The following is a 16,750-nucleotide window of genomic DNA, read 5'->3' as shown; positions in this document are numbered from 1 at the left end:
CGCGCCATCCCTGCTCCCGGCAAAAAAGACATGGCACGGGTGTTTGGCAACATGGTTTACTCAGCTGAGGCCCGTGCAGGCAACAGCACAAGGCAGGGTCACAGCAAGGCACGGGGCCCGGTGTGGGCAGAGACTGGCAGGGAGGCACAGCCCCTGCAGCCCTGCACTGGGCAGTGAGGGCTGCAGGGACCCCTGTGCCACAGCCAGCCAGACGGCACCGGGGGTGAAGGTGAGCATGCAGTGGGAGGTGAAGGATGCTTGTGGGGGGCAAAATGGGGAACTGTGTGCCCCCTGCCTGCCCCTTCACCATACGTCTAACCCTGCTCTGCCCAGGCCTCCTGCTCCAGCCCTGGCACTCCATGCAGTCCCTCACTCCAGGCTCCAGCTGACCCTTCTCCTTGCTCACCATTGCTACCAGCCTCACCAGTGTGCAGCAGACATGCGCCAGGCTGGGCATTCCCAAGTCGCTCTTGGTGGGGATGCTGCTCCTGGTGTCCCCAAGGCAGTAGGTGGATGGGTGGATTGGCACAGGGATAAGGGGAAGGCAGCCCAATGGCTGGCCCTGAGAGCAGGCTGGATTCTTTGGGGACCGTAAGAATCAATGTCACTGTACCCTGGTCATGCAGAGGGATGGCCAGTCACCCAGAGCTGAGGGCCCAGGCTACAGCATGCCTGGGGTGCTCACCCTGCCACCAGGACCAGGGCAACAAAGTGAGCCAGGAGCTGCCCCTCTGGGGGCACATGGTTCAGTCAGCAGCTTCCAGCCAAGGCATCCTGGCAGTGGGGACAGGGACCAGCCTCTACCCCCCTGCTCCATCCTCTGCAGCGGGCTAGCAGCTGTAGTGGTCCACAGTCTTCCTGGGGGGAAGAAAGGCTACACCTCCATCACCCTGTCCTTCTGCTGCTCCAGCAGGTGCCAAGGCTACAGCCAGAAAGAGAAGGCACCACGGCTGCCCCAGGGCACTTGGGTGGAGAGCAGAGGGTCCCATCCCCTCCAGCGGCAGGGGTTTGGCGGGAGGATGCTTGGAGGGGACAAAGGGCAGGGAGGCACCCAGCAGTGCCACATCCCTTCTCGAGGGCCAGCAGGGCCAGCCAGTGCCCAAGTAGGGGATCCAAGCTCTGGTGGGAAGGGATGCAGGCACCATCATGCTGTCAGGCTGTGGGCAGACTTGGAGGCGCCCTGGGCCCTCTGGATGATGGCCGTGCACTTCTCCCGCCGCAGCAGCTTGTTGTTCTCAAAGAAGCCCTCATTGCGGGGCATGCCGTGCGAGCCATCAGGGAAGGTCAGGAGACCTGGGGAGGGGAAAGAAGGGCTGGGAGTGAAGAGGCAGGGAGCTGCACCCACCGGGGATGAGGCCAGGGAAGGAGGGATGGAGCTGGAGGTCCTGGAAAGGCCCATGCTGAGCAGGGGCCGTGCAGCACTCACCAAAGCCATACACGCGCCCGCCTTTGAACTCGCCCTCAAAGGTCATGTTGTCACAGCGGGTGAAGACTCCAACGCCATTGAACTTGCCCTGCACAAACTCCCCCTCATACCTGTGTGGGAGGGTCTCCTGAGGCAGCAGCTCCCCACGGCAAGGGGGAATGCCCAGGGAGGTGTGCGCAGGAGCACCGTGCCCACCTGGAGCCGTCAGAGAAGGTGAGCACGCCGCAGCCGTGGAAGAGCCCGTTCTCAAAGTGCCCCACGTAAGCAGTGCCATCAGCAAATGTCAGCTGCCCGATGCCGTGCCTGCGACCTAGGTGAGCGCAGAAATGGGCAGCACTGGGCAGAGCTGGGACCTGCCCCAGTGTGGAGCTGAGCAGAGGTGTGGGGTTTGCTTGTCCCCCAGCACAGGTGGCACCGTTCCCTCCTGCCACATCTCACCTTCTTTCCACTCGCCGCGGTACTCCTCCCCGTTGGAGTAGGTGAAGGAGCCTTTGGTGAGGGTCATGGCAACAGCCTCCGGCACAGCAGGACAAGAGCTGGCAGGGAGAGGCACAGGGAGCTGCTGGGCAGGGAGAGCAGCTCGGCTTGCCCAGAGCCCTTGCATCCTCTCAGCTCGCAGAGAGGCGCCTGTCTGCCCTGGGCACAGCTCTGCTAGGGCACAGCACAGATGAGGAGGTGAGCCCAGGAGCACAGCTGCCCTGCCCAGGCTCTGAAACCCCAGCCGTCAGGTTCGGGTTGCTGCCCGCCCCACTGCAGAGCTCAGGGAGATGTGAGCCCAGGGGGGTCACAGCCCTGTGAAATGTGAGTGAGTGGCATGAACTGGCTGCCTCCATCATGGCACTCCAGCAGAACCACAGAGGTCCTGCACTGTGGAGGCTCAGGCCAGGAGCCATTCTCAGCTTTTCTGAGACAGTCCCAGGCAGAAAAAAGTGTTTTGGAGAGGAGATGGATTTGCTGGATTGTGTTCAGGAGCAGTACTTCAGAAGAGGGGACAGAGAGCTTGTGGAGTTTCCAGATTCAGCATCAAGAACGGGCAGACCCGGTTCACCCTCCAGGATGAGAGGACACTCCTCCCAAGAGGGACAGCAGAGATAGGATCCTGGGGCTTCAGGGCTTTGTTTGGCTACCCAGGCTTTGCAAACCTGCCTGCCAACAGCAAGCAGCCCCTGAAGCCCTGCACACCTCACAGAGCCTTGCCATGCAGCACAGCTCTCCCCAGCACACAGGGAAGGCACCAGAATAGAGACAGCCCCGCAGGTGGGCTGGGCGGTGTCTCTCCAGCAGCTGCCGGGCGGCTCAGGCAGTACCAGAGATGGGAAGAGGCTCCCAGCATCTAAGCGGGCTCTATCTGCTTACAGTCGGCTGCACATCACCCAAAAGGTGGGTACTGAACCACATGAACCAGCAGGACGCGGCATTCAGGAGCAAAACAGGAACTTGCCAGGGCTTTGTGTCAGAGAAATGGCCCCAGCCAAGGCGAACAGTGACTGAACAGTGCTCTCTGCTGATGGGAGGCACCGGGAGCGCACCGCCGGCTCCCACCCTGCAGCCTGCCCAGCCACGCCAGGCGCAGGAGAGGGTGCTGCCGCGGGCTGTGACACGGCCAGCACGGCCTGTGACACTTCGGCCGGAGGACAGCACCCCACGAGCACTCCAGCCTGCCCAGGAGCCGGACCCGCCCGCGCTGGGCTCCCATCGCCCCGAGCCTGCAGCACGTACCGCGCCCGCCGCAGGGAGGGGCAAGGCGCCCCGCGCTGCCCGAATCGCCCAGCGGCCGAGGGTGCACGACCCCGTTGCACCACACACCCCCGGGCAGAGGCACGGACATCCTGCCCGTACCACGCACCCACAAGAGATGCGCGCACACCCCGCCCGGGGAGTATGTCCGGGGCCGTGACCGCGCCCACGGGTGATGCACTCACACCCCGGTGTACCAATATCCCGTCGTGTCTCTGTTTCCGTGAGCGATCACCCACACCCCGCCGTGTCCGTGCACCACGGCTGATGCACCCGCACCCCGATGTGTGCATGCACCCACGGCTGATACACGCACGCCCCACCACCGGGACGCGCGTGGCGATGCTCATGGGCCCGGAGCGTGCCCAGGAGCGGGGCGGGCGGGGCGGGTGGCGCAGGGACCCGCGGCCCGCGCTCACCTGGCTCCGCGCTGTTCGCCTACACCGCTCCCCAGCAGGTCCCGCCGAGGGGCGGTGGCCGCCACCGCCCCTGCCAGCACCCCGCCCCGCCGAGCGGTGCCACGCCGCCAGCGTCTATCCTCACTCGCCGTTGGCTGTTTCCATGGCAACCACTAGCAACGCGACTGTTCATTGGCCAGCTGCGCAGCACGCCCTCGCCGGCCGCCATCTTTGTGTGGGGCAAGGATCTCACCACAGTGGGCGCGGCTGCAGAGGGGCAGCGCCCTCGCCCTGTCGCCATCTTTGTAAAGGGCAGAAATGGGCACGGCCACTCCAGAGCGTCCATCTTTGTGTAGGGCACTAGCGCCAGCCGCCACGGCGGGGGTGTACGGGGGCGAAGACACCCTGGCCTCCCCAAACGAACGGTTTGAGGCGCGAGAGTTTCCGAGCTAGCCCCAGCGGTATCATGTCCGCAGCTGCCCCCGCGGCTCCGGCCGCAGCGGCCGGGCTGGGCGTGGCGCGACGTGAGGCGGAGCAGCCAATGGGGTGCGGTGGGGGGCGGAGCAGCCCCTGGGACGCCGTGACGCAGACGGAACCGGAAGCGGCGGCAGCGGCACGGCGGGGCCGGGCGGGCGGCGCGATGGACGAGACGAGCCCGCTGGTGTCGCCGGAGAGGGCGCAGGCCCCCGACTACGGGCTGCCGGGGGGTGCCGTGCGCGCCCTCCCGCCCGCCGCGCCCCCGCCGCCCTCCCCTCCCGGCTCCCCTGGTGGCCGCGACCGCGAGCGGCAGCCGCTGCTGGAGCGCGGGGCGCGGGGCCCGGCAGCGGCGCAGGCCCAGGCGCAGGCCCAGGCGGCGGCGGCAGCAGCTGCGGCGGCAGCGGCGGCCGCGCAGCGGGAGCGCAACGACTTCCCCGAGGATCCCGAGTTTGCCGACGTGGTGCGGCGGGCTGAGCTGGCCAGCGAGCGCGGCATCTTCCCCGAGCGCATCTCGCAAGGCTCCAGCGGCAGCTACTTCGTGAAGGACCCGCAGGGGGTGAGCTGGGCCTTGCCCCGCGTGGCCGACCCTGGGGTGGTGCCGCCCCCGTAGCTCCGGAGGCCTGTGGGCTGAGCGGCACCGGCCGGGAGCGAGACGTTGGCGGGAGTGACCGGCCGTGGAGGGCTGGTAGGAGCGACCGGAGTGGGTCTGAGCCTCCCCGGGGAGAAGTACAGTGGGACCAGCAGCGAGAATGCGGGTAGCAGTGTCCAAGTGCTGATTCAACCTCGTCTGCGGCTTTGTGCCCAAAAAGGAAGGGTCACACGCTCCCGCAGGCCTGTGCATCAGCATCTGAACACAGTGACTCCAGCCCCAGGGCTGTGACTCTGTGGGCTGAGCTGGTTTTGGCCTGTTTTTTTTGAACTGTGAGATATCGTCTCTGTGGCTGCGTGGTTGGTATAGTGGAGACAAAGACCTCGGCCTGTAGCTGGTCCCCTATAAGCCTGGTGGGCTGTGTGGCAGCCGTCTTTGTGCCACTGACCGGTTGAGTATGCAGCACAGGCTGGCTTGTCTTGTGACCTGCTGCTCCCTGCCCAATTACTTGAGCTCTTGCTGCTTCCTGTGACTCCCTTGCCACGTGTGTGCTGGGATGCTTCCAGGGAATCGGGAGTGAGCTCTGTGGTCTCTGATGTGTCCTAGTTTTCCCTCTCTGGGTGAAAGCTGTCTCCTGGAAGCTGTTGCAGTCAGTTCCCAGCTCAGCTGATGGCGTGTGGGGAAATACTCGTTTGTGCCACAGTCCAGCTCCCTCCTATTGCTCAATATGAGACCTGGAGTGGGTAGCCAGATGAGCTACTTGGGGATTGCAGGCTGGAGGCTGCCTGGCTGTAGGAGACTCAAACTCAGGGGTGGCTGATGGAGCATGAGTGTGAGAAGTCAAAGTCTGGTGTTGTCAGCTGGCAGGTCCCCCTGATTATTCTGCTTCCAGCAAATGTGGTGTGTGACTGGTTGTTGTGATTGCTACCCAGGGTTACCAAAAACACCCCACTGCACAGGAAAGAGTGCAGCATGTAGATGTTGTGAGCAGCAGGGGGAATATATTGGGGGGGGAAAACTTTCTTCTTTGATTATTTTCCTTGAGGCTACTGGGGCCTGAGCTGCTCCAGGGCTGTGCTGCCCAGCCCCAGTGGTTATGATCACCCCACTGCCAGCTGCCCCCCTGTGCTGGCCAGGCTCTCTCTGCCTTGCTGCTGGCACCAGGCAGACCTGTTTTGCCTGTCAGTGCTGCTTTCGGCACGGCTCTGTCTGGAAGGAGGTGCTGTGCTGCCAGGCCTCTGGTGTCTGCTTCTATGCTGTCCCTGTCTGACTGGGCCTTTTTCTGCTGGACTGGTTCCATGGAGCACAGGGCTTTATGCTGCCAGAGCTCCTGACAGGCCTCTTTGTGGGCTTATATCCAAGCATGGATATATTGGATACATTGACAGTCATGTGACAGCCGTGTGGGGCTGGTGCGAGGGATTGCCTTCCTGCTTGCCTAGGGAAAGTGGCTCCACCATGTGATCTGGACATGGCTCAAGTGATCCTCTTCCCTCAAACCCTCCCTTTCTGTCTTCCTGGTGGACAAAGCCTTGGTTCTGCTTGCTCTGGCCTGGCTTTTGGCCCCTGACAGACTAATATTGCATTGAGGTTCCCTGCTGAAGCACTGGGACTCATGTTCTACTTCCACATTTTGGCGGGAGCTCAGCTTGGGGAAGTGATGCCCACTCAGGCTAGGGCTAGCAGTAGCCATGGGGAGAAGGCCTGGTTGCATGTGATGCTGAGTCACTCCAGAGCAGGGACTTTCATCCCCCCAGGGATGCCTGATGTGGGGACAGGTGGCCTTGCTCCTGTCCCAGCCCTTCTCTCATCTGTGTGTCATGGCAGTGCTGGCTCAGTGGTGGTGCAGTGTCCTGCACCAGGCTTCTGTGCCTTCTGCAGCAGGGGGACACCTACACTGCTGTCCCTAGTGTTGGGTTGGCGTGTGTGTGAGGTTGGGTTGAGGATCTGGGAGTGCTGCTGGTACCAGCTGGTGGCCAGTTTGGACCTGTCTGTGCTCTCTTGTCCACAGTGTTTCCAGAGAGTCAGCCCTTCTGCTGGACTCCTCAGCACAGAGCCCTGGCTCCTCAGGGGTCATGCAGGTTCTCGGCTGTTTTGGTCCTTTTCCTCTGGTCAGTTTGGGATCAGCTCTGTTCAATGGATTCTTGAGCCAGGGCAGGAATTGCTGTCCTTGTCCCTTTCTTGTGTGAACGTAATGACCAATGATGAGCAGTAGCTCTCCCCCGCCATCCAAAGGTCACTGGAATGAGACTGATGTGTTTACCAGGAGACTGCATCATCATTGGTGTTTTTTGGGACTCATGTTGGGTATAAAGGTCTCTGGGCAGCACTCTGCTCTTGTGGGTTGGGATGCTGGCTGGAGTGGGCTTTTTCCCAGCTCTGCCTACCTCTCAGGAGCTGTGGTGTTTTGCCTGGTCCCAGGAGGCTGGTTATTATCCTAATGAGGGGCAGTTCTGGACCTGTTCCTTAGTATCCCCGCTGTGGGCTGAGGAAAGTGTCCCAGCTCTGCCAGCTTCCTGGACTCAGCCCTCTTCTCTCCCACTTACAGAAAATCATTGGCGTCTTCAAGCCCAAGAATGAGGAGCCCTATGGGCAGCTGAACCCCAAGTGGACCAAGTGGCTACAGAAGTTGTGCTGCCCATGCTGCTTTGGGAGAGACTGCCTTGTCCTGAATCAGGGCTACCTGTCAGAGGCAGGTGCCAGCCTGGTAGACCAGAAACTGGAGCTCAACATTGTTCCCCGCACAAAGGTGAGGGGACAGCTGCTGGGGGCTTCTTCTGGGGAGGCTTTTGTGTGCTTCCACACAGCTCTGCTTGCACCTTATCTTGTGTCACTGCTGACCTAGGAGATTGAGTGCTCTAGAGTAGGACTGTTCTGCTCAAACTGTGGGGATCCTTGTGCTGGGCAGAGCTCTGGGAAATGCTTGTGTCTTTTCAGGCAGTCCTGTGATTTGCCAGAGGCCCCTGCTGACTGTGCTCATGTCCCTCCAGGTGGTGTATCTGGCCAGTGAGACCTTTAACTACAGTGCCATTGACAGGGTGAAGTCCCGAGGAAAGAGGCTGGCCCTGGAGAAGGTGCCCAAAGTTGGCCAGCGCTTCAACCGCATTGGTCTGCCACCCAAGGTAGGGCTGCCAGCCTCCATGCCTGCCTGTTAGCAACTCCCTGGCCTTTTGGCCTTCTGTAATGCAGCCTGTCCTTGCTTCAGGTGGGCTCCTTCCAGCTCTTTGTGGAAGGCTACAAGGATGCAGACTACTGGCTGCGGCGGTTTGAAGCTGAGCCGCTCCCGGAGAACACAAATCGGCAGCTGCTGCTGCAGTTCGAGCGGCTGGTGGTGCTGGATTACATCATCAGGAACACAGGTAGGGCCAGCTGCCTGCCATTGGATGCTGCTGCTCCTTCATGTCCTACCTTGCTGGAGAAGGGGGAGGGAAATAGGGTCTCTGTGGCTTTTCCCTGCACCCAAAACTCCTCTCCCCTTAGTTGCTGGCAGGTGACATCTGCCTCTAGGCAGAATGCAGCTGCTGGGCTGCTCACCACCTGAGGCTCTGGCTGCTGGCCTGTTTACTGGCAGATCTGTATCTACCATGGTGCTCAGGTGAAAGTTTGCCAACTGTGAGGATCCAGGGACATCCAGAAATCCAGCACCTAACTGTTCCCCTGTATATCCCATTTCACACCGTGTTCCTGAGTTTCTGCTAGGCTGGAAGGGATTGAGGTTGTGCTCTGGGGCTTGCAGGCTGACCTTTCTCTTGGGAGCTGGCAATATGTGGACATCTAGGGCTGTCTGTGAGGGGCTTGATGTGGCTTCCCATGCCTGCAGCATGTTTAAGGGCTCTGGGAGTTTGTGCCTAAAACGTGTCTGTCTCACTTCTGGGTCAGTGGAGGAATAGTCTTCTGCCCAGCCTGGTGCAGGGAGGCACTGATGCTGACACAGCTGGTTTTATCTCCCTGCAGATCGGGGCAATGACAACTGGCTCATCAAGTATGACTGTCCCCTGGACAGCGCAGGCGTGCGGGTGAGTGGCTGCTCCTGGGCAGGGGCAACACAGGGACTTTGCTTCTGGAAACTGCCAGCTTGGCAGGCAGGACAGGAATTTCCCATCTGGTTTGGGTTTCCAAGTGTGTTGAGACCTGATCTTGTCTCCTGGGCCTTTTGTTACCATTTGTGTTGGTGGCTTGTGGCCTAGTGGAACTTTGTGAGGATGCAGCTGAACTCTGTGGGGGAAACTGGTGTTGCTGGACCTTGGAGTGAGGCCTGGGGGGGGGGGGGGGAACGACAGCCTTGTCCCCCTTCCCACCCAAAGCAGCCTATGTTTCCCTGTGGTTAAGGTGCCATGCTACAGGCAAGAAGCTGCTGTGCCTCTGTGGTAGCCAGGGCAGATGGCCTGGCAGTGGGGCTGCAGGGAGTAGGAGGAGGACTGTTCCTGCTGGGAGGATCTCCTTGTGACATGCTTCACTTCCTTCCAGGACAGCGACTGGGTGGTGGTGAAGGAGCCCATCATCAAGCTGGCTGCTATAGACAATGGTTTGGCCTTTCCCTTGAAACACCCGGACTCCTGGAGAGCATGTGAGTCCCTCAGGCTATGCCAAGGCACCATGGCAAACCACACAACTCCATGCTTGGGCATCCTTTTCAAGCACTGTAGAGGAGATGGCTAGGGCTGTGCCTCTGCAACTTCTGGGTTCCTGGGCAGCTCCTCAGCAGAGACTGTATAAGGCAGATGCTGGAGCCTGTGTCCCAGATTCAGGGAATCTGGCACCCAGGGGCACATGGCACCATGCGTTGCATTCCCCAGTTCTAATGTCTCCTGCTTTCTTCCACAGATCCGTTCTACTGGGCATGGCTGCCCCAGGCCAAAATCCCCTTTTCACAGGAGATCAAGGACCTGATTCTTCCCAAGATCTCAGACCCCAACTTTGTCAAGGACCTGGAGGAAGATCTGTATGAGCTCTTCAAGGTGAGCTGGAGGGTAAAGATGATGTGCGAGGAGGAAAAGCAGGAGTGGTATTGGAGACCTCCCTCTCAAGGTTGCAGGGACAGAGAGGTGGTCAAGCTCCTGACTGTTTTGGGCTGAGACACAGCAGGGTTATCCTTCTGCCAGAAGCTGAAGATTCAGTGTGGGAGAAGCAGGAAACCCGTAGGACAGGACAGGGGGTATGACTTACTTGGGGAATAGGCATCTTGTTCACTGCATGAAGCAGTGGGTGGATCTCATTGTGTGTTATTTGCTCTCTCTCTTGCAGAAAGACCCTGGCTTTGACAGGGGACAGTTTCACAAGCAGATTGCTGTCATGAGAGGCCAGGTAAGCTGTGCATAGGGAAGACAGATGGGTGAGGTAGGAAGCCCTGTCCTGCCTTTGTGACAGGAAGGGTGCTGGAGTGGATGCTTTCTGTTGCTCTGTCAGGGCAGCTCAGGCATTGCTCTGTTATGCCATACAGATCCTGAACCTGACTCAGGCGTTGAAAGACGGGAAGAGTCCACTGCACCTGGTTCAGATGCCACCTGTGATTGTGGAAACAGCGCGCTCCCACCAGCGCTCCGCCAGTGAGTCCTACACGCAGAGCTTCCAGAGCCGGAAGCCGTTCTTCTCATGGTGGTAGCTGTGGGAGCCATGGGCAGGGCTTGGCCACCTTGGACTAGCACTGCGAGAGGAGCTGGGCCACTGCTGGCTCCTGTGGCTGGGACTCGACGTTCAGGGTAGAGCGAGCAGATGTGACTGGAGGAACCTGCAGCTGAACTGGAGGAGCCAGGCAGAATAGGCATGGTCCCTCCCCAGCTCCATTGGAGCTTGGTGCCCTGCCTGGGGCAGGGGCCAGGGGGAGGTGTGGGAATCTACCAGGAACTGTGGTATGGCTGGGACCCTGCTCCTGCCTCTGTTCCTTGGCCTGCATGCGGTTCTGAGCACCCCTGCTTGGGGCTGGGATGAACGGGCTACCTGAGCCAGGATCCGTCCAGCCCTTTACACCAGCCACTGGCCCATTTTTTCCTCACCATGCCAGCTGCCAGGCTGGGAAGGCCTTTAGCAGGTGATACCCTCTCCATTTCCCTGAGGGTGTGCTGTACTCCTCCACTGTCCTTCCAGTGCCCCAACCCCGTGCACGCTGCTTTCCTCAGGGGGAGTTCCTGCTGCCCACTGGCGTAGCGGGGACCACAATGAACGGCTGTTCTCTGGCTAGAGGCTCGAGGAGGGGACATAAGAGGGACAACACATGGGACTGGCTTGGATGCAGTTAGACACTAAGGCAAAAAAGGTGCTGGCTTGTCCCTGTGAAGAGCAGGTGGCTTCGCAGAGCTCTCCCATGGGAGCTCTCCCCTTTTGCCCCAGTCCATTTCTCCTGCCTCATCTCCATAGCTGCTCTCGCTTGACTTTCTTTCCTCTCCCAGCAAGCTCCCTGGCTGCTGTGCAGCCAGCATGGTGCCAGCCTTGTCTGTGCCTAGGGACCCTCTGAGGGGCAGGGGTTGCCAGGGAAGAGCTGGAGGGGCTCTTCTGCTACATGGGTGGGAGCACTGGGTGACCAGCATGGACTCCTGGCTGCCCTGGAGCTGACAATCTCGCAGGCCTGCTGTGAGTGGGGAGGCAGGGAGCCCCCCTCTTACCAGCAGCTGCTGAGCTTGTGTTGTATAAAACAGCACCAGGGCTGCTGCCTGCACCTGCTTGCCTTGAGCTGTGACTTCTCAGGCTGCTGGGGAAAGTCAGTGTTGGGTCTTGCTGTTCTGTTAGCCCATCTTTGGGGAGTGAGAGGGATGAAGGCAGGTGAACCTGGGAAGGCAGAGCAGCTGCCTTGCCTCCTGCAATGGAGAGGGGACTCAGCACTGGCTGTGTAAGCACAGAGGGAGCAGCAGTGGAGATCCCAACTCCCTGGCCAGGCCCAGCTGCATTTGACTGACCCAAAATGTATTGTTCTAATGCACTGTAGAAATGTATGTAATGTATTTAAACCATGCAACAGTCTGAATAACAGAGCTGCCATTCAGCTGGCTACATCTGTGCCTCTGCAGCACCCTAGAGCAGGTCGGGGCTCCTTGGCCCATGGTTGGTATCCATGTGTACCTGCATAGGGATGCACTAGCCGCCTGCAGCTGCTGGAGCTGCTGCAGGACAGAGTTCCTTTCCTGTTGGCTCATGCTGGACATTGAGAGCAACCAGCTGCCCAGGCTGTCTCTTGGCATCCTGTGTCTGGAGATCCTGCTCCGGTCTCTCCTGGGCCCAGTGGCTCTTGGAGAGGGAGCTCTGGAGGCTGGAGATGAGGCTGCCCATCTGCTGCTTCTACTCCACGAAGCGGCCACATTCAGACTGCAAGGCTGCTTCCTATATCTGCTTCTCCTTCAGCCACAGGACCATGGCCTGGAGTTTTGTTCTTTTGGCAGTGGGGCTGAATACCTCCTGCTTCAGCTTCAGAATATCCCCCATGACTTCTCAGTTCTCCTGAGAGCTACACTCTTCCAGCTTGGCCAGCTGGTCTTCCAGCAGAGAAATCTTTCCCTGGAGAATCTCTATTCTCCCTTCCTAGTGTTCCTTCTCATGAAAGGCAGCATGTAGCTTTTTCTTCAGTCATCCCTGTGCCTGTGCCAGGGCATTTACTATGTGACTGTGCACTGGAACAGACTGCCCAGAGAGGCTGCCGAGTCTGCCTCAGAAGAGATACTCAGGAACCATCTGGATGCGATCCTGTAACATCTGCTCTAGGATGACCCTGCTTAAGCCAGGAGGCTGGAACAGATGACCCACAGATCTGTTCCAACCTCACCCGTGGTGTGGGGCTGTTGCCCTTGCACTAGATGCTGTACAACAGCCTGGACAATGGTTCTGCCACTCACGGATGGGCAGGACACAACCCGAGCCTCACCCAGCTACCACTGTCCACCCTTTATTAACCATTCATTGCACCCTGCCCAGTACACTTAGGGTTCTTGGAAGGCTGCTCGCCACGGCCCAGCCGCTCAGCGCTGCTACACGGACCCCGAGCCCGTCTTGGCCCCGCAGTCACCCTCCAGCTTCTCTGCGATCCTAGGGGCAAGAGGTGTGTGTCAGCGGCGTGGCCCGGCCGCACTTCCCCCAGTTGCCCCGCCTCCGCGACCCGTACCTACCGAAGGTGTTCGAAGCGCCGTAGCCCGGCCATCACACCGCCGGGCTGGGCTGTTCGCTGTCGCCGAAGTCGCCGCAGGGCCCGCGCCATGCGCCGCTGGCCCGCGTACCGCCAGACGAGGCGGGCGCGCTCCTCGGGCCGCTCGGCCCCGCCGCTCCGGAACAGGCTCCGCAGCTCTCGCAGCCCCACGCCCTGGAAGATGTTGGCCGAGGCCCGCTTACGGGCGCGGGCTGCGGGCGCCGCCCGCCCCGGAGAGTCGCTCACCACCGAGGCCGGAGTGCCCATGGCCCTGGCCACTGCGGGCACTGAATAGTCGGCGTCAGGCTCCGGTCTCGCCGCCCGGTCCGGCCCGCCTCCCCAGGAATCCGGCGCGGATGCCCAGTGAGGAACGGGACCGGTCGGGTTAAGGGCGGTCCGGGATGCCGGGCAGGGGGCCAGCCGCACAGGCGTGGCCGCCCGGGAACGCGGGAGACGCCCCGGCTCGGGCCGGGGCACGCAAGTCCGGTCCCGCCCTGCCCGCGGCGTTGGGCCCCGCCGTGACCCACTTTCACTCCGACGCTGCCCCGAACCCCCCGGCCCCTCGCACAGACCTGGCGGTGGCGGCTCCGCCTGGTGCCCGCTGCGTTCCCGGACCCGCTTCGCGCCACCGCGCCGGGGTCCCGCCACAGCCGCGCGCCCCATTCATTCACCCGCTGTGCCGGCCCCGCCCCCTCACCAATCCCCGCCCGTCTCCCGCTTCAGCGACCAATCGGCTCCGAGGGGCGCGGCTGCCCCGCTTTGCTTGGAGGCCACGTGGCGCAGATGACGTCACGGGCGGGATGCGAGGCCTCGCCCCTGGGCGGGGCCACGCCGCTCGGCACTCCGAAGGGAATCCCGGATGACGTAAGGGGAACCCCGGCGCGCGCCCCCGGCCAGCCGCCGCACGGGGTCCCGGTGCGCTGTCCCTGGGTCCCGCCGCCGGTATCGGTCGCCGTCTCCCACGTCGTCCCGCCCCCCCTCGCGCACTGCGTTGTGGCCCGCCCCGGCGGCAGCGGGACGGGAGGGGCGCGGCGGTCCCTGCCCGACGGCGCATCCGCGGCGGCCCTCGGGTGTCCGATGGGCCGGCGGGAGGTGCGGCGGGGCGCGGAGGCGGAGCGGGGAGGAGAGAGGCCCCGCGCGGGGAGGACCGCTAAGTGCCAGATGTTTGGCAACAGCCAGGGAGGAAGTCGCTGCCGGGGCCCTGAGTCCCGCCCGAGCCGCGCCGGAGTAGGCAGGGCCGCGCCATGGCCCGCACGGCTCCCCCGACAGTGCCGCCGCCCCCGGGGCCGCCGGCCCGCGGCTCTCTCAGCCTCCATCGCGCCTACCTGCGGAGCCCGCTGGGCCTTCTACGCCTGGGGCAACTGGCTCTGGGCGCTGCCTTCTGGGTGACGGTAGCTGCTCATAAGTACGAGGGGGCGGCCCACTTCGCTCTGTTTGCCGCTGTCCTCATCTGGCTCGTCACCCTGGCCCTCTTCGGGCTGAGCCTGTTGGGGCGCTGGGAGCTGGTGCCCTGGTTGGGCTCCCGCTGGCTCCTCACCAACCTGGTGCACGACCTGGCACTGGGTGTGGGGCTCTACGCAGCTGCCACTGGCATCATGGGTCACAAGGCCAAGCAGAGAAGCTTTTGCAACCTGCCGGGCTACAGCCAGCACTGCCTGTACAGTGCCTACCTGAGCGCCTCCATCTGCGGGGGCATCACTGCCTGCCTGTACCTCTTCTCCGGGCTCTATTGCCTGTTGCGGCGTTGCCAGGACCAGCGAGATATCATCTGACATCCTGTGCCACTTGGCTCCCCTTCTCAGCCGCAGACAGAACACAGCCTGTCTTTGGGATGAAATGACCCTGCCACCCAATCCCCTCCTGGCTGACTGCACTGCAATTCCTCCAGAGACTCCTGCACAGACAGATGGACAGACAGAGGCCTTCGCCAAGCACGGCTTCCCCTGCAGCGCACCGAGACAGCGTGGACACCCAGCCACTTCACAGGCCCTTCTCCCAGCCCTGGACAGACGTAGGCTACTGCAAGTGGAAGGACCCAAATGGAGAGCCCCTAAGAGGGATGCCAATCTTTGGGAGTCCCCCCTAGGACTCAAGCCAAAATTCCCTGCCCCTGGTCTTGCAGATGCTGCATGCTCAGGTGGGTGCTGACTTTTTCCTGGGGTAGAGGGGGGACTGGCTAGGGGAAGCTGAGCTGGGGGCAGCAGTGCCTAGTCGAGTTGGATGGGCATAAACCCCCCTGACCTGCGGGCAGCCCCATCTTGCCATTCCAGCTGCATGGTGCCTCCACAATTCCCTAAGGGAAGCTCTGAACTTGGCTTCCCCAGCCTGGGCCCTTCCTTTGTCTGGCTTGAAAACATCCTATATCTTATTGGAGCCCCAAAGGGCTCAGTGCCTTACTGCCCTGCACTCGAGGGGTGTGAAGACCCAGGTACTGCAAAGCCAGATCCAGCATCATCCCCAGTCCAGTCTGGAGATTGAGCAGGGCAGCAAGGCCTCCATTGCTGTGGAGGGAGGGGAAGGACAAGTGGAGCCGTAACCTGTTCTGTGACCCTGGGCAGGGGGTAAATTCCTCCAGCCCTGGAGTTTGTGCAGTCCTGGGATGGGGCCAGGTGCCCCAGAGGTTGAGGGGAGCCAGTCATGGGGTTGTTCTCTCCTCCTGCTGTCCCTGCAGAGAGGTTTGTGGCCCCAAGCCACCCAGAGCCACTGAACCAGCCCCGGGGCCAGACTACTCCAAAAGGGACAGAAACAGCCTCGCTGATGGTTCTGGAGACCAGCCTGCAGCCCTGCCTGTCTCTGCTACACTTGGTTTATCATCCTGGAAAATCTTCATCTCTGGACTCTCTGGGACAGGGCAGTGCCTGGAGACTGTGGTGAGGTGGAGGGGAAGGGTGAGCATCGCAGCATGGCAGTGCTAGGCTGTGCTGGCCCTCTGGCCATAGGGGAGCTGGGACCAGGCTTTGTGGGAGCACAACCTGTCTTGGAGAAGAGAAGAGGACACTGGCACTGGAGCCAGCCCAGCCCTGGACCAGCCTCCAGATCCCACCAGGTGCCAAGCCCTGACGATGTCATGTAGGGCTGACTAGAGAAATGGGCAACCAGAGACAGAATTTTTGGAGCAGTGCCACACCAGGGCTGCTCTGCCACAAGCCCTCCTCACCCTGCCTGGAGGCAGATCTCTATTGCTCCTGGTTCAAGTGAGGGTCTGCTCCATTCTCTGTGTAGACTTAGATCAGTGAGATGGGTGTCCCCAGCAGCTGGCCACAGCTGCCTATTGCCTGGAGTTCCCTGGCACCTTTTTTGAGGTGGAGAGCAGCAGCCATGATTCCCCTGGGGCCTTGAAGGGGTCTGGGATTGGTACTGGGACACCACTTCCATTATGATGTGCTGTCCCAATGCATACCCGATCATGCTCAGGGGCCCCCTGCCAAGCCCCAGGCCATGTACCCCTTCCTTGGGTAGGACATGCTGTCTGTGCCCTGTGTCAAGGCTGGTCCCTGACACCGCCTCCCTCTGCCTTACTCTGGTGCAGCCCTTGGCCCAGGCTGTCCAAAATGCCCTCGGTGCTTCTGCCACCACAAGTGCCTTCCCCTGGCTTTCTGCAGCCCTGTCTGTCACACCAGCTCTATCCTCCTACAGCCTCCTTTCAGGTGCCAATGGATTCACCTTCCAAATAAAGCAATATTGGCGCTCACTGGGTGTCTGGGGCTTTGTGCTGGGGCTGGAACCTGCTGGGTATGAGATCTGAGCTGAGATCACACCCTGCACCCTGCATAGCCCTGCACCCTGAGGCCTCTCTGCTTGGAGTCTCTGGCCATAGTCATGAAGTCCTGGGGTGCTCTGAGGTCATATGCAGGCTTCTTCATGCTGAGCCACTGCTCCTGCTAGAGAGGCTTAAGCCTCTGCCCTTGGGGACAGGAGTTGTCCCTGGCCCTGCTGCATGTGAGCCTGATGCTCACATGGTGCTCCAGACAGAGCAGAGGGAGTCCAAGTCCCAGCGCTTTGGCTATGGGATGTAC

General features: G+C 61.3%; 4 protein-coding genes across 6 annotated transcripts; 2 read left to right on the top strand and 2 right to left on the bottom strand.

Moving 5' to 3' along the window:
* Positions 1-42: 42 nt before the first annotated feature.
* Positions 43-3,670, bottom strand: MORN4 (MORN repeat containing 4). Of its 2 annotated transcripts, none has more exons than XM_018910708.3 (5): positions 3,583-3,670; positions 1,865-1,962; positions 1,622-1,736; positions 1,427-1,536; positions 43-1,293 (listed from the first exon to the last, which is right to left on the bottom strand). In XM_018910708.3, exons 2-5 carry the CDS (start codon positions 1,929-1,931, stop codon positions 1,145-1,147), a joined length of 441 nt encoding a protein of 146 aa, XP_018766253.1. In that variant the 5' UTR covers positions 1,932-1,962; positions 3,583-3,670; the 3' UTR covers positions 43-1,144. The 2 variants fall into 2 exon arrangements, with proteins under 2 accessions (XP_018766253.1, XP_018766255.1); XM_018910710.3 differs by having other exon boundaries at positions 1,865-1,985; positions 3,583-3,645.
* A 514-nt stretch (positions 3,671-4,184) lies between these two features.
* On the top strand, positions 4,185-11,603 carry PI4K2A (phosphatidylinositol 4-kinase type 2 alpha). Its single transcript, XM_030241382.2, has 9 exons — positions 4,185-4,594; positions 7,176-7,376; positions 7,618-7,749; positions 7,833-7,986; positions 8,582-8,643; positions 9,095-9,194; positions 9,452-9,585; positions 9,872-9,931; positions 10,068-11,603. The coding sequence occupies exons 1-9, from the start codon at positions 4,202-4,204 to the stop codon at positions 10,227-10,229; spliced, it is 1,398 nt and encodes a 465-aa protein (XP_030097242.1). The 5' UTR covers positions 4,185-4,201; the 3' UTR covers positions 10,230-11,603.
* Positions 11,604-12,484: 881 nt separating this feature from the next.
* AVPI1 (arginine vasopressin induced 1) lies at positions 12,485-13,397 on the bottom strand. Of its 2 annotated transcripts, XM_050976112.1 has the most exons (3): positions 13,307-13,397; positions 12,718-13,021; positions 12,485-12,637 (listed from the first exon to the last, which is right to left on the bottom strand). In XM_050976112.1, the coding sequence occupies exons 1-3, from the start codon at positions 13,395-13,397 to the stop codon at positions 12,580-12,582; spliced, it is 453 nt and encodes a 150-aa protein (XP_050832069.1). In that variant the 3' UTR covers positions 12,485-12,579. The 2 variants fall into 2 exon arrangements, with proteins under 2 accessions (XP_050832069.1, XP_009085908.2); XM_009087660.3 differs by having other exon boundaries at positions 12,718-13,397.
* A 572-nt stretch (positions 13,398-13,969) lies between these two features.
* MARVELD1 (MARVEL domain containing 1) lies at positions 13,970-16,425 on the top strand. The gene has a single exon (XM_030241177.2). It carries the CDS (start codon positions 13,979-13,981, stop codon positions 14,504-14,506), a length of 528 nt encoding a protein of 175 aa, XP_030097037.2. The 5' UTR covers positions 13,970-13,978; the 3' UTR covers positions 14,507-16,425.
* The last annotated feature ends 325 nt before the right edge of the window (positions 16,426-16,750 follow it).

This window comes from Serinus canaria, chromosome 6, assembly GCF_022539315.1.
Source record: "Serinus canaria isolate serCan28SL12 chromosome 6, serCan2020, whole genome shotgun sequence".
NCBI classification, from domain to species: Eukaryota; Metazoa; Chordata; class Aves; order Passeriformes; family Fringillidae; genus Serinus; species Serinus canaria.
Note: the sequence above shows the minus strand (reverse complement) of the source record. Positions and strands in the feature narration are given on the sequence as shown.